General features: G+C 45.0%; 2 protein-coding genes and 1 pseudogene across 2 annotated transcripts; all 3 read left to right on the top strand.

The window, feature by feature from the left end:
* The first annotated feature begins 3,868 nt into the window (after window positions 1-3,868).
* Window positions 3,869-5,197, top strand: LOC146526408 (uncharacterized; annotated as a pseudogene).
* Window positions 5,198-5,454: 257 nt separating this feature from the next.
* Window positions 5,455-8,202, top strand: LOC146526409 (uncharacterized). Its single transcript, XM_085207172.1, has 3 exons — window positions 5,455-6,094; window positions 6,326-7,501; window positions 7,628-8,202. Exons 1-3 carry the CDS (start codon window positions 5,455-5,457, stop codon window positions 8,200-8,202), a joined length of 2,391 nt encoding a protein of 796 aa, XP_085063298.1.
* Window positions 8,203-19,676: 11,474 nt separating this feature from the next.
* LOC146526410 (uncharacterized) lies at window positions 19,677-21,833 on the top strand. Its single transcript, XM_085207173.1, has one exon. The coding sequence runs from the start codon at window positions 19,677-19,679 to the stop codon at window positions 21,831-21,833; it is 2,157 nt and encodes a 718-aa protein (XP_085063299.1).
* Window positions 21,834-22,164: the final 331 nt, after the last annotated feature.

The following is a 22,164-nucleotide window of genomic DNA, read 5'->3' on the forward strand; positions in this document are numbered from 1 at the left end:
TTCGAGGGGCCTTCAAGGTGGTATACAACCCGCGGGAATGCGCGGGAAGGTGCCGGCGGTAAGTGGCGAAAACCGATTTTTTCAGTTTTCCCCGCTCGGATTCAGTTGAAACTGGTGTCGATGGCGGTAAGTGGCGAAAACCGATTTTTTCAGTTTTCCCCGCTCGGATTCAGTTGAAACTGGTGTCGATCGTTCGGGCTCCGAGGGGCTTTCAAGGTGGTATACAACCCGCGGGAATGCGCGGGAAGGTGCGGGCGGTAAGTGGCGAAAACCGATTTTTTCAGTTTTCCCCGCTCGGATTCAGTTGAAACTGGTGTCGATGGCGGTAAGTGGCGAAAACCGATTTTTTCAGTTTTCCCCGCTCGGATTCAGTTGAAACTAGTGTCGATCGTTCGGGCTCCGAGGGGCCTTCAAGGTGGTATACAACCCGCGGGAATGCGCGGGAAGGTGCCGGTGGTAAGTGGCGAAAACTGATTTTTTCCAACCCGCAGGAATGTGCGGGAAGGTGCGGGCGGTAAGTGACGAAAACCGATTTTTTCAGTTTTCCCCGCTCGGATTCAGTTGAAACTGGTGTCGATCGTTCGGCCTCCGAGGGGCCTTCAAGGTGGTATACAACCCGCGGGAATAAACGGGAAGGTGCGGGCGGTAAGTGACGAAAACCGATTTTTTCCAACCCGCGGGAATGCGCGGGAAGGTGCCAGCGGTAAGTGGCGAAAACCGATTTTTTCCAACCCGCGGGAATGCGCGGGAAGGTGCGGGCGGTAAGTGACGAAAACCGATTTTTTCCAACCCGCGGGAATGCGCGGGAAGGTGCCGGCGGTAAGTGGCGAAAACCGATTTTTTCCAACCCGCGGGAATGCGCGGGAAGGTGCGGGCGGTAAGTGACGAAAACCGATTTTTTCCAACCCGCGGGAATGCGCGGGAAGGTGCCAGCGGTAAGTGGCGAAAACCGATTTTTTCCAACCCGCGGGAATGCGCGGGAAGGTGCGGGCGGTAAGTGACGAAAACCGATTTTTTCCAACCCGCGGGAATGCGCGGGAAGGTGCGAGCGGTAAGTGGCGAAAACCGATTTTTTCCAACCCGCGGGAATGCGCGGGAAGGTGCTGGCGGTAAGTGGCGTGACAAGCCGTGGTCAAGGCTATGGCCGGCAGCGAGACGTCGTGGGATGCGGTCTCATCCTTCTGCGAGGCAGTGGTGCTCGAGAAGGAGTCGGCGGAACGGGCGAGGGAGGCTTTTGCCGAAGTCGCCATCCACCGTAAGAGACCGGGTCGCCGGAGGGCAGCACACGATCGCCGCCTTTCGCCCTAATGTGCTAGAGGGCGTTCAGCTTGGGGAAGCTGGCCGCCTACCAACCTGGCCCGAGTAGGCGCGCACAGGTTGCTCCCGCGCGCTACTCCGAGCAGGCCGTCGAGGGTGCCCACACACCCTTGACTCCGCGACGTGCCTTGCAGGCTCTCGCCGCCGCGTTTCGCGGAAGACTCACGTCCCCGTGTCTCGCGGCCAGTGGCGGTCGAGGAGGAGCACCGTGAGGTTTTAGTGGGTTGGGATTTGGGATTGGCCTTCAGCCGGTCCACGAGTCCCACATAACCCGCTCGAGTCCCCACTCGGGCCGGTATCCGTAAAAGGATTTAAAAATAAAAAAAAAAAAAAAAGGTTAGGTTAGGTTGGGGTGCTTGGTCGGATAACCTCCTCGTGTGTTCGCTCGCTGTTGGCCCTTTCTCGAATGCTTGTCATTCGGGGGGGACGAACAGTGTGCGGGTCGGTGCACCCTGGGCGGCGAGTAATTGGTGTCCACAGGATTCGTCCTTGGGTAATGATTGCTCGCTGGCTAATAATCCGACGTGGTTCTCCGCGTGTCCTCTGTCATGCAGAGGTCACAGTGTGAGGAACCGGAGGGCGTGGTGTGTACTCACCCTACCGCCACGCAGGTGCAGTGATGTGCCTGCGCCGAATATATCGGAACTCCACTCTTGGTTGCGGTCATGTCTCGTAATCAGGAGTGGAACCGAGGGCCTTGCCTTTACCGGCCGGGCTGTGAGGAAGAAAACCTCTATAAAAATTACCCCAACCCAAGCGGCGAAGCAGCGCGAGGGGTTCATGGCTGATGGGGAGATCAGTTGCTACTGCTGGTCCCGTCAGGGTACCGGCCGACACCCTGGCGTAATAGGCTTATCCGAGTACAGGGGGCACTGCTCGGATGGACCGTTTTTCCCCCACACTCGTGGGAACAACATGTTCAACACAATTTCTAAAAACAAAAAACCAAAACGATGAGGTGGAGTGTGTTGAGCCCGAGAAGGGCGGCGATGTGATGTTGCCTGAGAAGGGAGGAGTAGATGTGCTTAAGGCGGAGGAAGTTGTTGGTGTTGTTGCGGCGTCTCGAAGAGTGTCTGTTTCGAGTGTCGCTGCGCAGGGGTCAGTTGGTGATGGCCAGAACGTAGGAGTGTGGAAGGAGCCGAGAGTGGTTCTGACCAGATTGGACGTTGATGACGGAATGTCGACTGTCGGTAGTGTCAGGTCGAGACGAGGGTCCGGATCATCATATGGACGGTTGTGGGGAGTGTTGGAGTCAAAGGACTCAGATACTGAAAGTTTTGTGTCGATGGTGTCGGAGAAGTCAAGGACACGGGCACAATACCTGAAGGACAGGCGGAAGAGGCCTCGGAAGCCGATCGATCAGTCGGGGTCTTCTGGTGAAGGAGAGCCAGATAGACCGGCGCCAAAAGTGGTTGCCATGAGGAGACGGAAAGGTCTCGGTGAGGCAGAAAGGAAGGAGTTGCCGCTGAGGTCAGAACAGGAGGTGTCTGCCAGCGCTGCGGCCGTACTGGCCAGGGCTAGCTCCAGGCTCTCGGACATGTCTCTACCATCCGAGAAAGAGCAGGACGAAGCCATACTTGCGTCTGACCTACAAAATCAGGTGGTGGACAGCCTAGCGGTGATAAGGAAGGTTGCCAGCAGATCGGGAAACCTTAAAGGAACTTTCACCAAGGCCTTTTGACGGATACCGGCCCGAGTGGGGACTCGAGCGGGTTATGTGGGACTCGTGGACCGGCTGAAGGCCAATCCCAATACCCACTAAAACCTCACGGTGCTCCTCCTCGACCGCCACTGACCGCGAGACGCGGGGACTAGAATCGTCCACGAAACGCGGCGGCGGGAGCCTGCTAGGCACGTCGCGGAGTCAAGGGTGTGTGGGCACCCTCGACGGCCTGCTCGGAGTTGCACGCGGGAGCAACCTGCGCGCGCCTACTCGGGCCAGGTTGGTAGGCGGCCAGCTTCCCCAAACTGACCGCCCTCTGGCACATTAGGGCGGAAGGCGGCGGTCGTGTGCCGCCCTCCGGCGACCCGGTCTCTTACGGCGGATGGCGACTTCGGCAAAAGCCTCCCTCGCCCGTTCCGCCGACTCCTTCTCGAGCACCACTGCCTCGCAGAAGGATGAGACCGCATCCCACGACGTCTCGTTGCCGGCCATAGCCTTGACCACGGCCGGCAGGGAAAGGTCGTCCCCTATGACGTCGCGCAAAGCGCTACGTTGAGACGCCCAGGCTGAGCACACCTCCAACGTGTGCTGGGCCGTCTCATCGAGGCAGTCGTCGCAGTGGTGGCAGCGAGCGTCGGGCTCCCTCCCGGCGATCCGACACAAGTAACCCCCGAAGCAGCCATGCCCCGAGAGCACCTGTATCATGCGGAAGGTTAGGACGCCGTGACGCCGCGCTAACCACTGGCGGAACACTGGACGAACAGCCTCGATCGTCCTCAGGCCGGCAGTTGGTGTTGCCAGCCGAGTTTCCCACAACTCCATTGCGGCTACCCGCACCTCCTCAGTGCGTGCCTGGCTTGCCGGTTCCCCGGACACTAGGCCTATTATTTCTTCATTTGGTTCATATATTTCATTATTTTCCATAATTTTAATTATTATTATTATTTGAGAATCAATAATTAATCAACGAATAATCCTATTTTCATTAAATATACCATCCTCTATTGAATGATATCAAAATTTACCTCCTTCTGAACATTCTTATAATGAACTTCCTATTTTAAGAAATTTCTAATATGGCAGATTATATTCCGGTTCCGGTTCCGGTTACGACAGCGTAAACATCGTTACAGTGCAACTCCCCAATTAATCGTATTTTTTAATATTAAAGTACCACTTCGAAGCTGTTATTATCACAATCTAATAAATATAAGTGTCAAGAAGATCTGGAGATAATAGACTTGGTTTTTCATACGAGAATTATTCTAAATACAAAGTGTGAATGTGAAACGAACAATAGTGAGGTTATCTTAAGTGACAATTAAAAGGAAGTTTATATTGAAACTGACATTGACTTATCAGTGTTACCAGTGACAAATTAAAATTGTCTTTAACTTTTTATTTGTTCTGTCTAAATTTAACCTACCGTCTTCCGTAATATTTAAATATACAAAACAATATTTGGTAGAAATGGATGAACAATTTCAACTTTTATTCGATAAAATGAAAATTGAACTCTCGAAGCAAACAATATCGATAACAGAGTCTATAACGAATACAATTATGGAAAGGATGGAAGAAAAATTACAGCCGATTGTTATGGAAAATCAAAAACTAAAAGCAAATGTAAGAAAGTTAGAAGAAGAAGTAGAACAACTGAAAAGGGAGAAGAAAAATAATAATTTGGTTTTGTTTGGTGTAAAAGAGGAGGAAAAATCATTCACTCAGCTACTAGAAAAAATAAAAAATATTTTCAAAGAAGATTTAGATATTAACATAGAAGAATGGGAGATTAACAAAATGTTCCGACTTGGCAAAATAAACAGGGAGAATAAAAAACCTCGACCAATTCTTCTGTCCTTATTATCAGAAATGAAAAAAGGTGAAATTATGAAGAATAAAAAGAATTTAAAAGACATGTATATTAAGGATGATTTTTCTAAAGAGACATTGGAGAAAAGGAAAGAACTAGTACCAAAACTGGAGGAAGAGAGGACGAAGGGGAATATTGCATACCTAAATATGACAAACTTATTATAAAAGAAAACAAGGACAAGCGTAAGAGACAACTGTCTTCATCGCCCCAGACCAACGCACAACCTAAGAAACAGCAGACATGGACGCCGAAGGACAACAGAGCTAACGCTTTTGATATCATGAGAAATAGATCTAATTCTCTTTCTAACTATACAACTAATAAAAACCAATAGCAATTAACGAGCCGGAAAACTAAACAAAATATCAGGAAAGAAAATGAAAATACAACGAAACAAAACTCTCCCCCAAGCCGACTGGTCCTCGTGGGGGAAAATGACCTAAACCCTCTAAGCAAAAAAATCAAACGAAAAAGAAACACAAATTCAGATATATATATCGCAACTCTAAATGCGAGATCTCTACGAACAGATGAAAAACTCATAGAACTAGAACTGGCGTTAGATAATATCAAATGGGATATAATTGGAATAAGCGAAATGAGACGCCTTGGTGAAGGGATTCAAAATCATAATGGTAAATTTCTTCTACATTACATGGGCGAAACACCTGGGCTGTATGGAGTTGGCTTTCTTGTTAAGAACAACTTGGCTAGCAGAATAGAAGAAATAAGAGGAATTAATGAAAGAATAGCACTCCTCAATATTAAACTACTTTTAAATCATGGAAAAGAAGAAACATGGACTATCATCCAAGCGTATGCCCCAACTGAAACAAATAAAAAAGAAGATACCATAAAAACTGAACATTTTTACAAAGACTTACAATCAACAGTACAAATTTCTAGCAAAAATCTTATTGTAATGGGAGATTTTAATGCCCAAATAGGGACCTGCAACATAGGAGAAGAATATACAATAGGCAAACATGGATATGGTCAAAGAAGCGACAACGGACAACGGTTAGTAACCTTTGCAATGGAAAACAAACTGAGCATTTTAAACAGCTTTTACAAGAAGAAAAAATCTAAAAAATGGACATGGATATCTCCTAGCGGCATGCATATGAATGAAATTGACTTTATATTAACCAATAACAAAAGAGCATTTAAAGATGTGAATACTGTAAACCAGCTTAATTTCAATACAGACCATAGAATGATAAGAACAATACTATCAGGCATTAGAATACAAAAAAGAAGACACATTAATAACAATAATACATACAAAACCACATCAACACTCACTGAAAATAATAAACCATTCCTTGACAACCTGAAAAATGCAATGAACACTATCGAAAAAACCAATTATAAATCAATCCAAGAAAGATACAATGATATTTTGAGTATACTAAAAGGGGGAATCAATAAAACAAACAAACAAAAAAATGAAAGCATTTTATCTGCAGAAACAAAGCAATTGATTAGTGAGAGAAAAGAACTTATACGGAAGGGAAAAAGTAAACAGACAATAGAGAAAATATCGGAACTAAGCAAAAAGATAAACGAGCACATAAGAAAAGACAGGAAAATAAAAAGGCAGAGAACTATAAAAGCTTTTATTAAAAAAACTGGTGGAATCAAGAGAGCCCTAAAAGAATTGAATCAAAAGAAAACAATAATACCAAATATAAAAACAAAAAATGGACACGCCTTAAGTAATAGGCAAGAGATACTCAAAACAGCCACAGACTACTATAGGACACTTTACCAAAGACAAAAAACATCACAGATAGACGATCAAAACTACATAACAACTAAACATTCAGAATTAGTACCCATAATATTACAAGATGAAGTGATGAAGGCTGTAAAAACACAGAAATTAGACAAAGCCCCAGGTTCAGACCAAATATCTAATGAGATAATAAAACACGCAATGCCAGTGCTCGCTCCCATCATAACGAATTTATTCAACGATATATTAGCAACCGAAACCATTCCTAATGATTGGACAAAATCCACTATCACCTTGTTACACAAGAAAGGGGACAAGGGAAACATAGGCAACTACAGACCAATAAGTTTGATGTCGAACATCTATAAGATCTTTTTAAAAATCATATTATCACGGATTACTGTAGCACTCGACGAAAACCAACCGAAAGAGCAGGCGGGTTTTCGCAGCAAATTCTCGACGATAGACCATATTCACGTAGTTAGGCAGGTCCTTCAAAAGTACAAAGAATACAATAAGGCTTACTACTTAGGGTTCGTTGATTTCAACAAGGCTTTCGACTCCGTAGATCATAGTAGCATCTGGAAGGCATTAGAAAGCCAGGGAGTACATGCTAAGTATATCCGGATACTAGAGAAAATCTATTTGAGAAGTAGCGCCAAAGTTAAACTGGAAAGAACAGGGGAAGAATTTCCCATCGAAAGAGGCGTCAGACAAGGAGACCCAATATCACCGAAATTATTCTCTGCAGTTCTAGAAATGGTGTTTAGAAATTTGCGATGGGATGACATTGGGCTCAACATTAATGGAGTAAAACTTAACCATCTACGCTTTGCAGACGATATTATACTGTTTTCGGAGACTCCAGATAGCTTAGAACACATGCTACAACAACTGTCAGATGAAAGTGCCAAAGTAGGCTTAGCAATTAACACATCAAAAACGAACGTTATGACAAACTCGGCTAAAATAGACATTAAAATAAATTATGGACAAATGGAAATAAAATATGTTAATGAATACATATATCTAGGTCAACTATTGTCTACAGAAGATACAATGCAAAAGGAAATAGATAGAAGAATAACAAGCAGTTGGAAACGGTTTTGGTCATTGAGTGAGGTGTTGAAGGACAAGGATATGCCTATTAAAGACAAAAGAAGAGTGTTTAACACATGTGTTCTGCCATGCTTATCATATGGATGTCAAACCTGGTCATTGAACGATAAACAAACTAAAAAAATCAAAATATGTCAAAATGGAATGGAGAGAAGCATTATGGGAGTGAAAAGAAAGGACAAGGTGAAATTACAGATTATAAAGAGCAAAACAAAATTTGAAAACATATACACAACATACAAACGCCTTAAATGGAGGTGGACAGGACACATGCTAAGAGAAAGGATAGAGAAGTGGACACATCTTATTACAGAATGGTACCCGCGTGATAGCAGAAGAAGTAAAGGTAGACCAGCTACACGTTGGGAAGACGATTTCAAAAAGATTGCTGGACCAGCATGGACACGAGTGGCGAAGAATAAAATAAAATGGAAAGCTTTAGAGGAGGCTTTTGTCGAAGGACAAGCTGAAAAAGAGAAACCACTTTAGTTTTAGAATAAAGTAAATGTAATTTTCAGCAATAAAGGCTTATTATTATTATTATTATCCTTTTTTTAGAAATGGCAACCTGATCTAATTTAAATTACCAAAATAGAGCTTCTCCATTAATAGAACAAATTATTTGAAAAAAAAGATTTCAGAAATAATAAATAAAATTATTCCTCACCGTAAACCTTTTGATACTATAATAGTATGTTTTCCTTGGAATGTTCTTTCTCGACAAATATCTCGTCATCATTAAAATATAGTTAATAATACGATAATATATCCAATAAATAATAAGTTTATATTAAAATTATGAAATCATTTTACTAAACCAGTTACTAAGGTTATTACTCCAATAGCTCCTGTTAAGGGTCAAGGTCTATAGTCAACTAAGTGATAGGGATGATTATGATTAGACATTAATTTACTTCTCTAGAATAAAGAGTTCTTAAAATAGAAATTACATAAGATTGAATAATTGCTACGGCAGATTCAAGAATTAATAATAAAATTTGAACAATAATTAAAATAATTAATAAATAATTAAGTATTTTAATACCTGTATTACTTAATAAAGTTAAAAGTAAATGGCCTGCAATTATATTAGCTGTTAATCGAACTGCTAAAGTTCCAGGTCGAATAATATTACTAATAGTTTCAATTAGTACTATAAAAGGTATTAAAATAGTTGGTGTTCCCTGAGGAATTATATGAATAAATATATGTTGTGTATTATTTAATCATCCATAAATTATAAATCTTAATCATAATGTTAAAGATAATGAAAGGGATATATTAAGATGACTTGTTCTAGTAAAAATATATGGGAATAAACCTAAAAAAATATTAAATAAAATAAAAAAGAATAATGAAATAAAAATAAAAGTTGATCCATTAATTCTATTTGGTTCTAATAAAGTTTTAAATTCATTATGAAGTTTATTAGAAATAAAATTTCATAATAAATAATGACGATTAGGAAAAAATCAGAAAGATAAAGGAATAAATAATAATCCAATAAATGTTCTAATTCAATTAAATGGGAAATTAAATAAATTTGTTGAAGGATCAAAAATTGAAAAAAGATTATTTATCATTTTCAAAAAATTTTTTTAAAATTATTTTTATTAATTTTTTTAAAATTAAAATTATTTTTATAATTATAAATAAAATAATTTATAATTATAAAACTAATAAAAATAGAAATAAAAAATAATAATGAAATTATTCAATTGATAGGTATTATTTGAGGAATAAAAGAATATTACAAAAAGTAATAATTTAAATTTGACATATTTATGTTATTTATTAACTAATTCTTTATCATTAGAAGTAAATGCTAATTTACTATAAAATGGTTTAAGAGACCAGTACTTGCTTTCAGTCATCTAATGAATAATTATTAATTCAATTAATAAAGTTTCTTATAGGGATTCTTTCAATAACAATAGGTATAAAACTATGATTTGCCCCACAAATTTCAGAACATTGACCATAATAAATTCCAGGACGATTAATAAAAAATCTAGTTTGATTTAATCGTCCTGGATTAGCGTCAATTTTTACTCCTAATGATGGAATTGTTCAAGAGTGAATTACATCTGTAGCTGTAACTAAAATACGAATTTGATTATTTATAGGTAAAATAATTCGATTATCAACATCTAAAAGTCGAAAATTATTTAAATTTTCATTAGATTGAATTATATATGAATCAAATTCAATGTTATTAAAATCAGAATATTCATATCTTCAATATCATTGATGTCCAATTGATTTTAATGTAATTAAAGGATTATTAAGTTCATCTATAAATTAATTTTTAACAAAAACAAAAACCGACTTCTAACAACGAACGGTGTCAAGCTAATGCTAATACAACACCTTTACTACAATATCTAATTACTAAGCCTGTTCTACTGAGCACCGACTTCAAAATTATAAAATCTTTGTAAAATTATTTTTCACTTTTTAGTTCGTTGTTAGAAGTCGGTTTTTGTTTTTGTTAAAAAATAATTTATTTTACGATTTTAAGTGATGGGTAGATCTTAAAATGATGCTTCTTGAACGAGTGGTGATGGTGGTGGTAGTGGTTGTCAACGAGTGGTTGTGGTTGTCCCATGTAAAACTTCATTTAATTAGGGTTTATTTTTGCGCAAAGTAACATTTTGGTATATTGACAAGAACATACATAAAAAGTATTCGGGCGAATTGGGAATCTCCCTTTTTTGAAGTTGGTTGAAAATGAGAACATTCTCTTTTTTGAGGTTGATTGAAAAGAAATGTAACGATCAGGAATCTCACTTCTGACATCGAGTTAAAAAGTTTTTGCTTGTAACTATTACAGTATAATCAATTTTTTACCAAAAAAAACAAACTTTCTCAAATTTCACCGGATTCCATAATCGGAATCTAGCCAAACTTTCACCAAATTATTCTTGAAGTGTATCCTTTCAAATAAAATAAGAATCATCAAAATCAGTTTGCGCGACATTAAGTTATGCGTCTATTTGTCGCGCACATACCTAATGCAAATTTAAGACTTATGTGATTTTCTCATGGATACCATTGTCAGACATGGACCAAAAAAAAATGGGACCATTCGGGAAGCTTCACCTTTCAAATAAAAAAAAAATATCAAAATCGGTTCACCCAGTCAAAAGTTATGAGGTAACAAACATAAAAAAAAAATAATAAAAAAAAAAATAAAAAAATAAAAAATACAGTCGAATTGATAACCTCCTTTTCTTACAGAAGTCGGTTAAAAATATATAACAATCGTAATGATGGAAGTGCAATAAAAATTAAAGTAATAGCTGGTAAAATAGTTCAAATTAATTCAATTATTTGACCCTCTAATAAAAATCGATTAATATAATTATTGAAAAATAAATTTATTATTAAATATGCTACTAAAATTGTAATTATAATTAAAATAATTAATGTATGGTCATGAAAAAAAATAATTTGTTCTATTAATGGAGAAGCTCTATTTTGGTAATTTAAATTAGATCAGGTTGCCATTTCTAAAAAAAGGATATATATAAATGGGGTTTAAATCCATTACATATAATCTGCCATATTAGAAATTTCTTAAAATAGGAAATTCATTATAAGAATGTTCAGAAGGAGGTAAATTTTGATATCATTCAATAGAGGATGGTATATTTAATGAAAATAGGATTATTCGTTGATTAATTATTGATTCTCAAATAATAATAATAATTAAAATTATGGAAAATAATGAAATATATGAACCAAATGAAGAAATAATAGGCCTAGTGTCCGGGGAACCGGCAAGCCAGGCACGCACTGAGGAGGTGCGGGTAGCCGCAATGGAGTTGTGGGAAACTCGGCTGGCAACACCAACTGCCGGCCTGAGGACGATCGAGGCTGTTCGTCCAGTGTTCCGCCAGTGGTTAGCGCGGCGTCACGGCGTCCTAACCTTCCGCATGACACAGGTGCTCACGGGGCATGGCTGCTTCGGGGGTTACTTGTGTCGGATCGCCGGGAGGGAGCCCGACGCTCGCTGCCACCACTGCGACGACTGCCTCGATGAGACGGCCCAGCACACGTTGGAGGTGTGCTCAGCCTGGGCGTCTCAACGTCGCGCTTTGCGCGACGTCATAGGGGACGACCTTTCCCTGCCGGCCGTGGTCAAGGCTATGGCCGGCAGCGAGACGTCGTGGGATGCGGTCTCATCCTTCTGCGAGGCAGTGGTGCTCGAGAAGGAGTCGGCGGAACGGGCGAGGGAGGCTTTTGCCGAAGTCGCCATCCGCAGTAAGAGACCGGGTCGCCGGAGGGCGGCACACGATCGCCGCCTTCCGCCCTAATGTGCTAGAGGGCGGTCAGCTTGGGGAAGCTGACCGCCTACCAACCTGGCCCGAGTAGGCGCGCACAGGTTGCTCCCGCGCGCTACTCCGAGCAGGCCGTCGAGGGTGCCCACACACCCTTGACTCCGCGACGTGCCTTGCAGGCTCCCGCCGCCGCGTTTCGCGGAAGACTCACGTCCCCGTGTCTCGCGGCCAGTGGCGGTCGAGGAGGAGCACCGTGAGGTTTTAGTGGGTATTGGGATTGGCCTTCAGCCGGTCCACGAGTCCCACATAACCCGCTCGAGTCCCCACTCGGGCCGGTATCCGTCAAAAGGCCTTGGTGAAAGTTCCTTTAAGGTTTCCCGATCTGCTGGCAACCTTCCTTATCACCGCTAGGCTGTCCACCACCTGATTTTGTAGGTCAGACGCAAGTATGGCTTCGTCCTGCTCTTTCTCGGATGGTAGAGACATGTCCGAGAGCCTGGAGCTAGCCCTGGCCAGTACGGCCGCAGCGCTGTCAGACACCTCCTGTTCTGACCTCAGCGGCAACTCCTTCCTTTCTGCCTCACCGAGACCTTTCCGTCTCCTCATGGCAACCACTTTTGGCGCCGGTCTATCTGGCTCTCCTTCACCAGAAGACCCCGACTGATCGATCGGCTTCCGAGGCCTCTTCCGCCTGTCCTTCAGGTATTGTGCCCGTGTCCTTGACTTCTCTGACACCATCGACACAAAACTTTCAGTATCTGAGTCCTTTGACTCCAACACTCCCCACAACCGTCCATATGATGATCCGGACCCTCGTCTCGACCTGACACTACCGACAGTCGACATTCCGTCATCAACGTCCAATCTGGTCAGAACCACTCTCGGCTCCTTCCACACTCCTACGTTCTGGCCATCACCAACTGACCCCTCCGCAGCGACACTCGAAACAGACACTCTTCGAGACGCCGCAACAACACCAACAACTTCCTCCGCCTTAAGCACATCTACTCCTCCCTTCTCAGGCAACATCACATCGCCGCCCTTCTCGGGCTCAACACACTCCACCTCATCGTTTTGGTTTTTTGTTTTTAGAAATTGTGTTGAACATGTTGTTCCCACGAGTGTGGGGGAAAAACGCTTGTTCCGCCGACTCCTTCTCGAGCACCACTGCCTTGCAGAAGGATGAGACCGCATCCCACCACGTCTCGCTGCCGGCCATAGCCTTGACCACGGCTTGTCACGCCACTTACCGCCAGCACCTTCCCGCGCATTCCCGCGGGTTGTATACCACCTTGAAGGCCCCTCGGAGCCCGAACGATCGACACCAGTTTCAACTGAATCCGAGCGGGGAAAACTGAAAAAATCGGTTTTCGCCACTTACCGCCCGCACCTTCCCGCGCATTCCCACGGGTTGTATACCACCTTGAAGGCCCCTCGGAGCCCGAACGATCGACACCAGTTTCAACTGAATCCGAGCGGGGAAAACTGAAAAAATCGGTTTTCGCCACTTACCGCCCGCACCTTCCCGCACATTCCCGCGGGTTTTATACCACCTTGAAGGCCCCTCGGAGCCCGAACGATCGACACCAGTTTCAACTGAATCCGAGCGGGGAAAAGTGAAAAAATCGGTTTTCGCCACTTACCGCCCGCACCTTCAACTTCCAACTTCGGGTTGTATACCACCTTGAAGGCCCCTCGGAGCCCGAACGATCGACACCAGTTTCAACTGAATCCGAGCGGGGAAAACTGAAAAAATCGGTTTTCGCCACTAACCGCCGGCACCTTCCCGCGCATTCCCGCGGGTTGTATACCACCTTGAAGGCCTCTCGGAGCCCGAACGATCAACACCAGTTTCAACTGAATCCGAGCGGGGAAAACTGAAAAAATAGGTTTTCGTCACTTACCGCCGGCACCTTCCCGCACATTCCCGCGGGTTGTATACCACCTTGAAGGCCCCTCGGAGCCCGAACGATCGACACCAGTTTCAACTGAATCCGAGCGGAGAAAAGTGAAAAAATCGGTTTTCGCCACTTACCGCCCGCACCTTCACCTTCCAACTTCGGACTATTTTTTTTTTCTGTGTAAATTTTATATATATATATATTTTTTCAATGCAATAAAGTATTATTATTATTTTTTTTTTTAAATTAATTAATTATTATTTAATTAATATTATATTTATAATATAATTTTTTAAATAATTATTAATCGTTTATTATATATTTTAATTTTTAATATGAATATTATAAAAATAGGAGAAAGAAAAATATTAAAAATTTAATAATTAATATTAATATATATATACATTAATTAAATTTATTATTATATATATATATACGTCGGAGTTGGGTGGATTTCCCTCGCACATAGTTTTGAGTGCCCGGTCTACTGTGTGCTTTAGTAGATAATGTTGGCATGAGTAAACACAATTTGTGATATTACGAATTAATTACAACACCGTAATCAATACACAAGAAAGCAGCTACCGCTATCCCAGTAGGTAGATACACAACACGGAACGCGGGACAGTTTCAGTGTCGTCTGCACCGGCCGACTGCCAAACACAAAGTGAGTCGATGTCCGTCGGCCACGCTTCGACTCGCCCCTTCCATACCAATGCATAACACTAACTCTGTCGAGCGCCAATAGATGGCGCTGGCGTTCCGGAACCACATCAATACTACAAATTCCGACACGGCCATCCTGCTAGCACACGTCCTCGTGTGTTGGTTAGCCTAGAAGAAAAAGCTACAACAGTACCTCGTACCGCTCGGCCAACCTACATCAGAACCTTACCAACCAACTTCCAGAACCGTACACTAGAATTGTAATAGACGTACACTAGTAATTACACTAGTAATTGTATACCAGAACCTTATACCTGAACTGTATACCTGAACTGTGTACCTGAACTGTATACCTGAACCTTATACCTGAACCTTATACCTGAACAACTTGACCCTCGACACTAGATCAACTCGACACCAGATCAACTCGACACCAGATCAACTCGACACCAGATCAACTCGACACCAGATCAACTGGACACTACAATTTGACACCAATCTGGATCATAATTGTAACTAACCACTACACACAAATACCACAGCCATGTACCATCGACATCATAACCAAAACTTCACTTTACTTTACTTTACTTCACTTTACTTCAGCAACAAGTTACAACCAAATTAACAGAAACCTCCGAGTAAAGACCTCTAACGCCACAGCTCTCCAGCCGAACAGCAATCAAATTGCTCTCTCACATCTCAATACGCATATCAATCGAGTGGATCGCCCGTGTACGTCACCTCTGCGACAACACGCTACGGTCTCTGCAGACCACGACCTCAGTACGGTCGAAAACCTCTCAATACGCATATCCACCGCGTGGATAGCCCGTGTATGTCACACCTGCGACAACACGCTACGGTCTCTACAGACCACGACCTCCGCCAGAGTTAAACGCACACCGCGCACCCACGGACTACTTGAGTTGCCCCAAGAGATACCGATTTCTACCGGGCTACGACTACGAAATAACTACTGGTACGGTCGAACACATTACGGCCGATAGAACCATTTACTCGAGTCTCTTCAACTACTTAAGCTTGAACACCATCATATCATCAACAACATCATAAATTACACATTGATTTCGTCGGGTACATGACTTGCTGGCATTTTCCTCAACCTATCGTGAGCAAATTTGTACGTTACAAGACGTTTACAATTTACAGAACCAAAACTGACAACCTTAAATGAACCTTTAAATTTTGAATCGAATTTTTACACTTATTAACTTTACAATATTAACAATACGCCAACAGAAAACTTACTTACTTTCGTTTTTGTCATATCAAAACGGGACCTACCATATTCCGCACACTTCGTAATAATGTCTGATGCTACTTAACGAATTTCGTCAATGTCAACGACAGTCTATACCTCACTACTACACATAAATGATATAAATCAATGATACATACCAATGATACACATCAAAGATACACACCACAGATACACACCATTGACACACATTAACGACAAATCAATGACACACACCAATGATACACATCAATGACACATCAATGATACACACCACCGATACACATCAATGATAACGGTATCGTTATTTTATGAATTAAAATCTACCGGTTCATCGTACAATTTATCTCGAGTTGTACCCTCCTACAGATTCTTGCCACAACTTATTACCACCGCTAGTCTCAAACGTTGTCGACATGGACTTTAACACACTTCTGACGCGCTTTACCTGCCTGTTAGCACTGGGTAAGCCCGCCGCCGTAAGATGCCAACCTAAGTCTACTAGTGAAAACTACCACCAGTAAAACAATCTTCCCTGGTCAGCTATGATGCGAGTTGGAGCCCCAAACAAAGCCACAAGTCACCTCGTGAACACTCCAAGAGTCAATGCCTGCCGCACGAAACAAAAGAACACACTTCGCGAACGCGTCTGTCAGAATGAAAATGTACTCCTTATCGTTTCACCGCTGAGCCTATTCGCCACGTCTACACGAACCGTATTTCACGGCATCATTACCTTAGGGATTTGATGCAGGCCAGTTTGAACTCTTCCTGAGTGAGATTTCGCGACCCTACAAGTAACGCAGACATCCACAAATCCTCCAGCACACCATGACCGGAAACCAGCAAAAGTCAAAATGCTGTTCAATAGTCCCCTCAGCCTCGAGACGAACAACAGATTCAAAACTGACGGAAATAGGAAGCTAATCCGACGAACTGCTACTACTTAATCACAGTCTCTGGAGGCGATAGAGACCTGACTAGCCTCCACTTCAAAAGGAACACTTCACTAGGTTCAAAGAGAAACCAGCCCTTGTCACAGCTTCCAACACTGCATTAAGTCCTCCCATACTGGACCGCTAAATCGGTTGAGACAATGTCAATGTCAAAATGTCCTCAAAATACACCACCACGCAATCACGAACCAAATCACCCAACACGATCACAATTGTCTTCTGAAAAATCGAAATTGAATTCTTCAGACCAAAAGGCACAGTCAAGAATTCAAACTGCCCTTCAGCTGTTATGAAAGCAGTACTGTCTACAGAATTTTCGTTTACTGTGATCAAATGAAAACCGCTTGCGCTATAGAGTTTCAAAAAATAATTAGCACCCTGAAAACGTGAAGTTTGATCAGTAATTAATGGAAGCGGATAACTGTCAGGGTTGGTATTATTGTTAAGCTCACTATAGTCAATACAGATACGGTCTGAACCGTCATACTTCTTTACTAATAAAGCCGGACTTTCAAAAGGAGGACAGCTCGACCTAATGATATTCACGTGTAAACCTTCCTTTACTCTGTTGCGTATAACGCTACGTTCGTCCGGCGACATCCTATATGGACGCCGCTGTACTGTGCGATTCGAACCAACCCGGTCACTACCACCGGTCACTACCAGTAATATCAGCTGAGATATCAGTCAAAGTCAACTCACTCACACTATCGTTATTCACTGAATTTACATAAAGATTCCCGTCAAACAAAATGTCAGTCAGTTATGTTTACTGTACAACCCTGATTTAAAATCTCGCGACAATAATATCCTAAGAGGGCAATCGTTAATACTACAAAACACAGAATTTGTTCGGTACTGTATACTCGTGTTTGACTAATACCGGTCATAGTAACAACATTACTAAACCGTCGACCACTAAATGTAACAGAAAAACTTTCAACTAACGAGAATTTAGCACCAGAATCGTAAACAAAACAAAACAGTTCACCTTTTGTCTTGTACCCTACCCTTTGGAAATTGGACACTGCATACGTCCACACGCCGCTCCATCCACTCACCGTTCATCACGCGCTGCGCCGTCCCTGCTGCCATCGCTTGGCCCGCCGCCTTCGCTCGTACACCAGATGGCGATATGACCCGGTTTGCCACACTTGAAGCACACTAAAGGCCTCGCTGCCGGCTGCTGCACCGCTTGACTCAACGTTGAAGATACAGGTGTTCGTACCGTCGCATCGATAGGCTTGCTTCTGCATTCCGCTCACTTATGGTCAGCCATTTTTCCACCGCTCAAACACTTCAGTGTTGTAAACGCTATACGTTAAAGCCGCGGGTCAGACTGATGTGATGTGAGAGAGTACAGCCACAAAGATGCTTCACCTTCCAGTGCCTTACTTACAGCAAGCTCGAGTTGACTGCCTCTCGGGGAGTTTGTCAAAAGCGCAAGTCAGCCGTTGCGCACCACGATCTCGCGTCCGTGTCTTCTTTGTCAGGATCATAAGTGGGTAACCACATATACCTCCCTGAATTAGCCTCGGTGTATACAGGGCTTCGAACATAGCACGCCAGTGGTTATCTCCATTGTTCTCTGTGCCAACACCGATCGCACTTCTGATGTCGGAGTTGGGTGGATTTCCCTCGCACATAGTTTTGAGTGCCCGGTCTACTGTGTGCTTTAGTAGATAATGTTGGCATGAGTAAACACAATTTGTGATATTACGAATTAATTACAACACCGTAATCAATACACAAGAAAGCAGCTACCGCTATCCCAGTAGGTAGATACACAACACGGAACGCGGGACAGTTTCAGTGTCGTCTGCACCGGCCGACTGCCAAACACAAAGTGAGTCGATGTCCGTCGGCCACGCTTCCAATGCATAACACTAACTCTGTCGTCACTTACCGCCGGCACCTTCCCGCGCATTCCCGCGGGTTGTATACCACCTTGAAGGCCCCTCGGAGCCCGAACGATCGACACCAGTTTCAACTGAATCCGAGCGGGAAAAACTGAAAGAGGGAGGGGAAAGAGGTTGCTCCCGCGCGCTACTCCGAGCAGGCCGTCGAGGGTGCCCACACACCCTTGACTCCGCGACGTGCCTAGCAGGCTCCCGCCGCCGCGTTTCGTGGACGATTCTAGTCCCCGCGTCTCGCGGTCAGTGGCGGTCGAGGAGGAGCACCGTGAGGTTTTAGTGGGTATTGGGATTGGCCTTCAGCCGGTCCATGAGTCCCACATAACCCGCTCGAGTCCCCACTCGGGCCGGTATCCGTAAAAGGATTTCCTCACGTTAAAAAAAAAAAAAAAAAAATGTCAGGTTAGGTTGGGGTGCTTGGTCGGATGACCTCCTCGTGTGTTCACCCGCTGTTGGCCCTTTCTCGAATGCTTGTCGTTCGGGGGGGGACGAACAGTGTTGCGGACCGGTGCACCCTGGGCGGCGAGTAATTGGTGCCTACAGGATTCGTCCTTGGGTAATGATTGCTCGCTGGCTAATAATCCGGCGTGGTTCTTCGCGTGTCCTCTGTCATGCAGAGGTCACAGTGTGAGGAACCGGAGGGCGTGCGTGGTGTGTACTCACCCTACCGCCACGCAGGTGCAGTGATGTGCCAGCGCCGAAAATATCGGAACTCCACTCTTGGTTGCGGTCATGTCTCGTAATCAGGAATGGAACTGAGGGCCTTGCCTTTACCGGCCGGGCTGCGAGGAAGAAAACCTCTATAAAAAATTACCCCAACCCAAGCGGCGAAGCAGCGCGAGGGGTTCATGGCTGATGGGGAGATCAGTCGCTACTGCTGGTCCCGCCAGGGTACCGGCCGACACCCTGGCGTAATAGGCTTATCCGAGTACAGGGGGCACTGCTCGGATGGACCGTTTTTCCCCCACACTCGTGGGAACAAAATGGAAAATGTTAACTTAAAAACCCGAAATGATGACGTAGGGAGGCCCGAGGAGGGCGGTGATCTGTTGTTGCCCGAGATGGGCGGAGTAGTAGTTGTGCCCGAGAAAGGCGTAGGGAGTACTTTGCTCGAAAGGGGCAAAAGTCCGGCACTTGTGCCAATAGGAGGGGGGTTGAAGGATGCGCGAGTCGTGTTAGAGCGTCTGGACCATGAGGAGGTTGCCTCTATTATAAGAGATAGGTCCAGGTCGTCACTTTCGTCGCGAGGCCGTTTCTGGGCGGCTTCCGAGTCAGACGCCGATGGCGTGATGTCTGTTGGGTCGAACAGCTCCAATGCTATCGAGGGGGCTAAAGCGCAGTTCCGAAAGGACAGAAAGAGGCGTCATCACAGGAAGAGTAACTCTGAATCCTCGGATGCGGATGGGGAGACAGAGACAAGCCGAAAGCGAAGGTTGCTTCGGCCAGAGGGAGTCGTGGTCGTACCAAATATTCCTGATGAGAATATAGGGCTAGCTGCTGGAAAGAAGGCGCTAAACGATGCCAAGCGCGAGGAGCGCCGGCTGAGGGCGGAGGAGGAAGTTGCTGAAATCTCCGCGGCGATACAAACTAGAGCAAGTTCTAGGCTCTCGGATGTGCCCCTGGAACTTTGCGGTGAGGAGCACATGGTCTCCGACTTGCGTAGCCAAGTATCTGATAGCTTGGCTATAATCAATAGAGTCGCCTGCAAGTCGGGGAATCTGAAGGGCACATTTACTAGGGCCCTTAAAGACGCTGCCGGAGTTATCTCTTCTGCCGTTAATACTCTGGCAAAGAGGACGGCATCAGAGGAAGTGGATATCCTCAAGGCAACAAACTCGCGACTGCAGTCGGAGTTGGTGGAGTTGCGGAAGGAGTTTGCCCTTTTGAGAGCGGAGTTGGAGCGGTCTAGAGCATCGGACTTACGACCCACTCCCACGGAGTCTATTGCTGTGGAGGACATAGTGGGCACTATGGTCTCCACCAGGCTGGAAGCCTTTAAAGATCGGCTACCACCGGAGAGAAATCTGCGACCTCCGCTAGCGGCGGACAAGCGCAAGGTGGATAGCCCAAAGCAGGCGCAAGTGGACCCTGTCGCATCCACTCTGATGGCGCCGGCTAATCCGGCACCAAAGGAGCAAAGGTCTAAAAAGGCCAAGAAGAAGAAAGGCCCGGTGATGACCGCATCTACTGAGCCTCGACCTCTGCCACCCGCTCCGGCTGATATGTCTGAGGGCTGGACTGTAGTAGCCCGGAAGGGGGCCAAGAAGAGAAAGCCAGCTCCTAAGCCGAAAGCGCAAAAGGCTAAAGCGCAAAAGGAGCCAAAGTTGCGTCGTCCTAGATCGCAAGTTGTAACGATTAAGTTGCAGCCAGCCGTCGCCGACAAGATGTCGTATAGCGATGTCCTTACCCGGGTCAAGGAAAGTATAAAGTTGGAAGACCTGGGTATAGAGGACCTGAGATTCCGTGTTGCGTCTACTGGCGCTAGAATGCTAGAGTTGCCTGGCGCCAACACTGCTGAGAAGGCGGATGCGCTAGCTGAGAAGTTGCGTGGGGTTCTCAGCCCCGAAGAGGTCCAGGTGTCGAGGCCAGTGAAATGTGCGGAATTGAGGGTGTTTGGCCTCGATGACTCCGCCACTGCTGAGGACATGACGGCGGCAATAAGCCGAGTTTCCGGCTGTGCTGCGGGTAATATAAAAGTCGGAGAGATCCGACAGGACCGGGCCGGTCTAGGAACAGTATGGGTCCGATGTCCTGTCGGCGCAACGCAGAAGATTAGCGGGGCGAGACTACTTGTTGGCTTCGTCTCTGCTGGAGTGAGGCTGTTGATGCCCCGTGCGCAACGTTGTTTCCGTTGCCACGAAGTGGGCCACATGGCTGCGAAGTGCAGTAGCCAGGTGGACCGCAGCAAACAGTGTTTCCAGTGTGGCCAGACCGGGCATCAGCAGAGATCGTGTTCGGCAGAGCCTCATTGTCCGGTGTGTGAGGCGGCGCAAAGGCCCGCTAATCACATGTTGGGGAATGCTGCCTGTGGAAAGGCTAGCACCAATAACGGTGGAAAGCGCAGACGAGTGCCGGCAACATCGGCCAGGTCTAATATCCCAGCTGGGCCTGAGGAGGTGCAACACATGGAAGACCAATAATGGCTCTCCGTGTGTTGCAGGCGAACATTAACCACTGTGCTAGGGCCCAGGACTTATTGGTCCAAAGCCTGGCGCAGTGGTCTATCCAGGTGGCGGTTGTTTCGGAGCCCTACAGCGTTCCCGACAGAGACAACTGTGTAGCCGACAACACCGGGGTGGTGACTATTATCACCCAGGTCGCCGCGGGCTCCCCGCCTTTCTCACGTGTAGAGAGAGGTGTGGGATGCGTCGCCGCACTTGTCGGCAACCTAGTTGTCGTAGGGGTCTACTTTTCCCCCAATCGAACTCTCGCGGAGTTTGAAGAGTTCCTTATACGATTGGGGGAAATGGT

This window comes from Heliconius melpomene, unplaced genomic scaffold (genome assembly GCF_056956725.1).
Source record: "Heliconius melpomene rosina isolate 202511_hmr_F unplaced genomic scaffold, ASM5695672v1 ptg000055l, whole genome shotgun sequence".
In the NCBI taxonomy this organism is placed as follows: Eukaryota; Metazoa; Arthropoda; class Insecta; order Lepidoptera; family Nymphalidae; genus Heliconius; species Heliconius melpomene.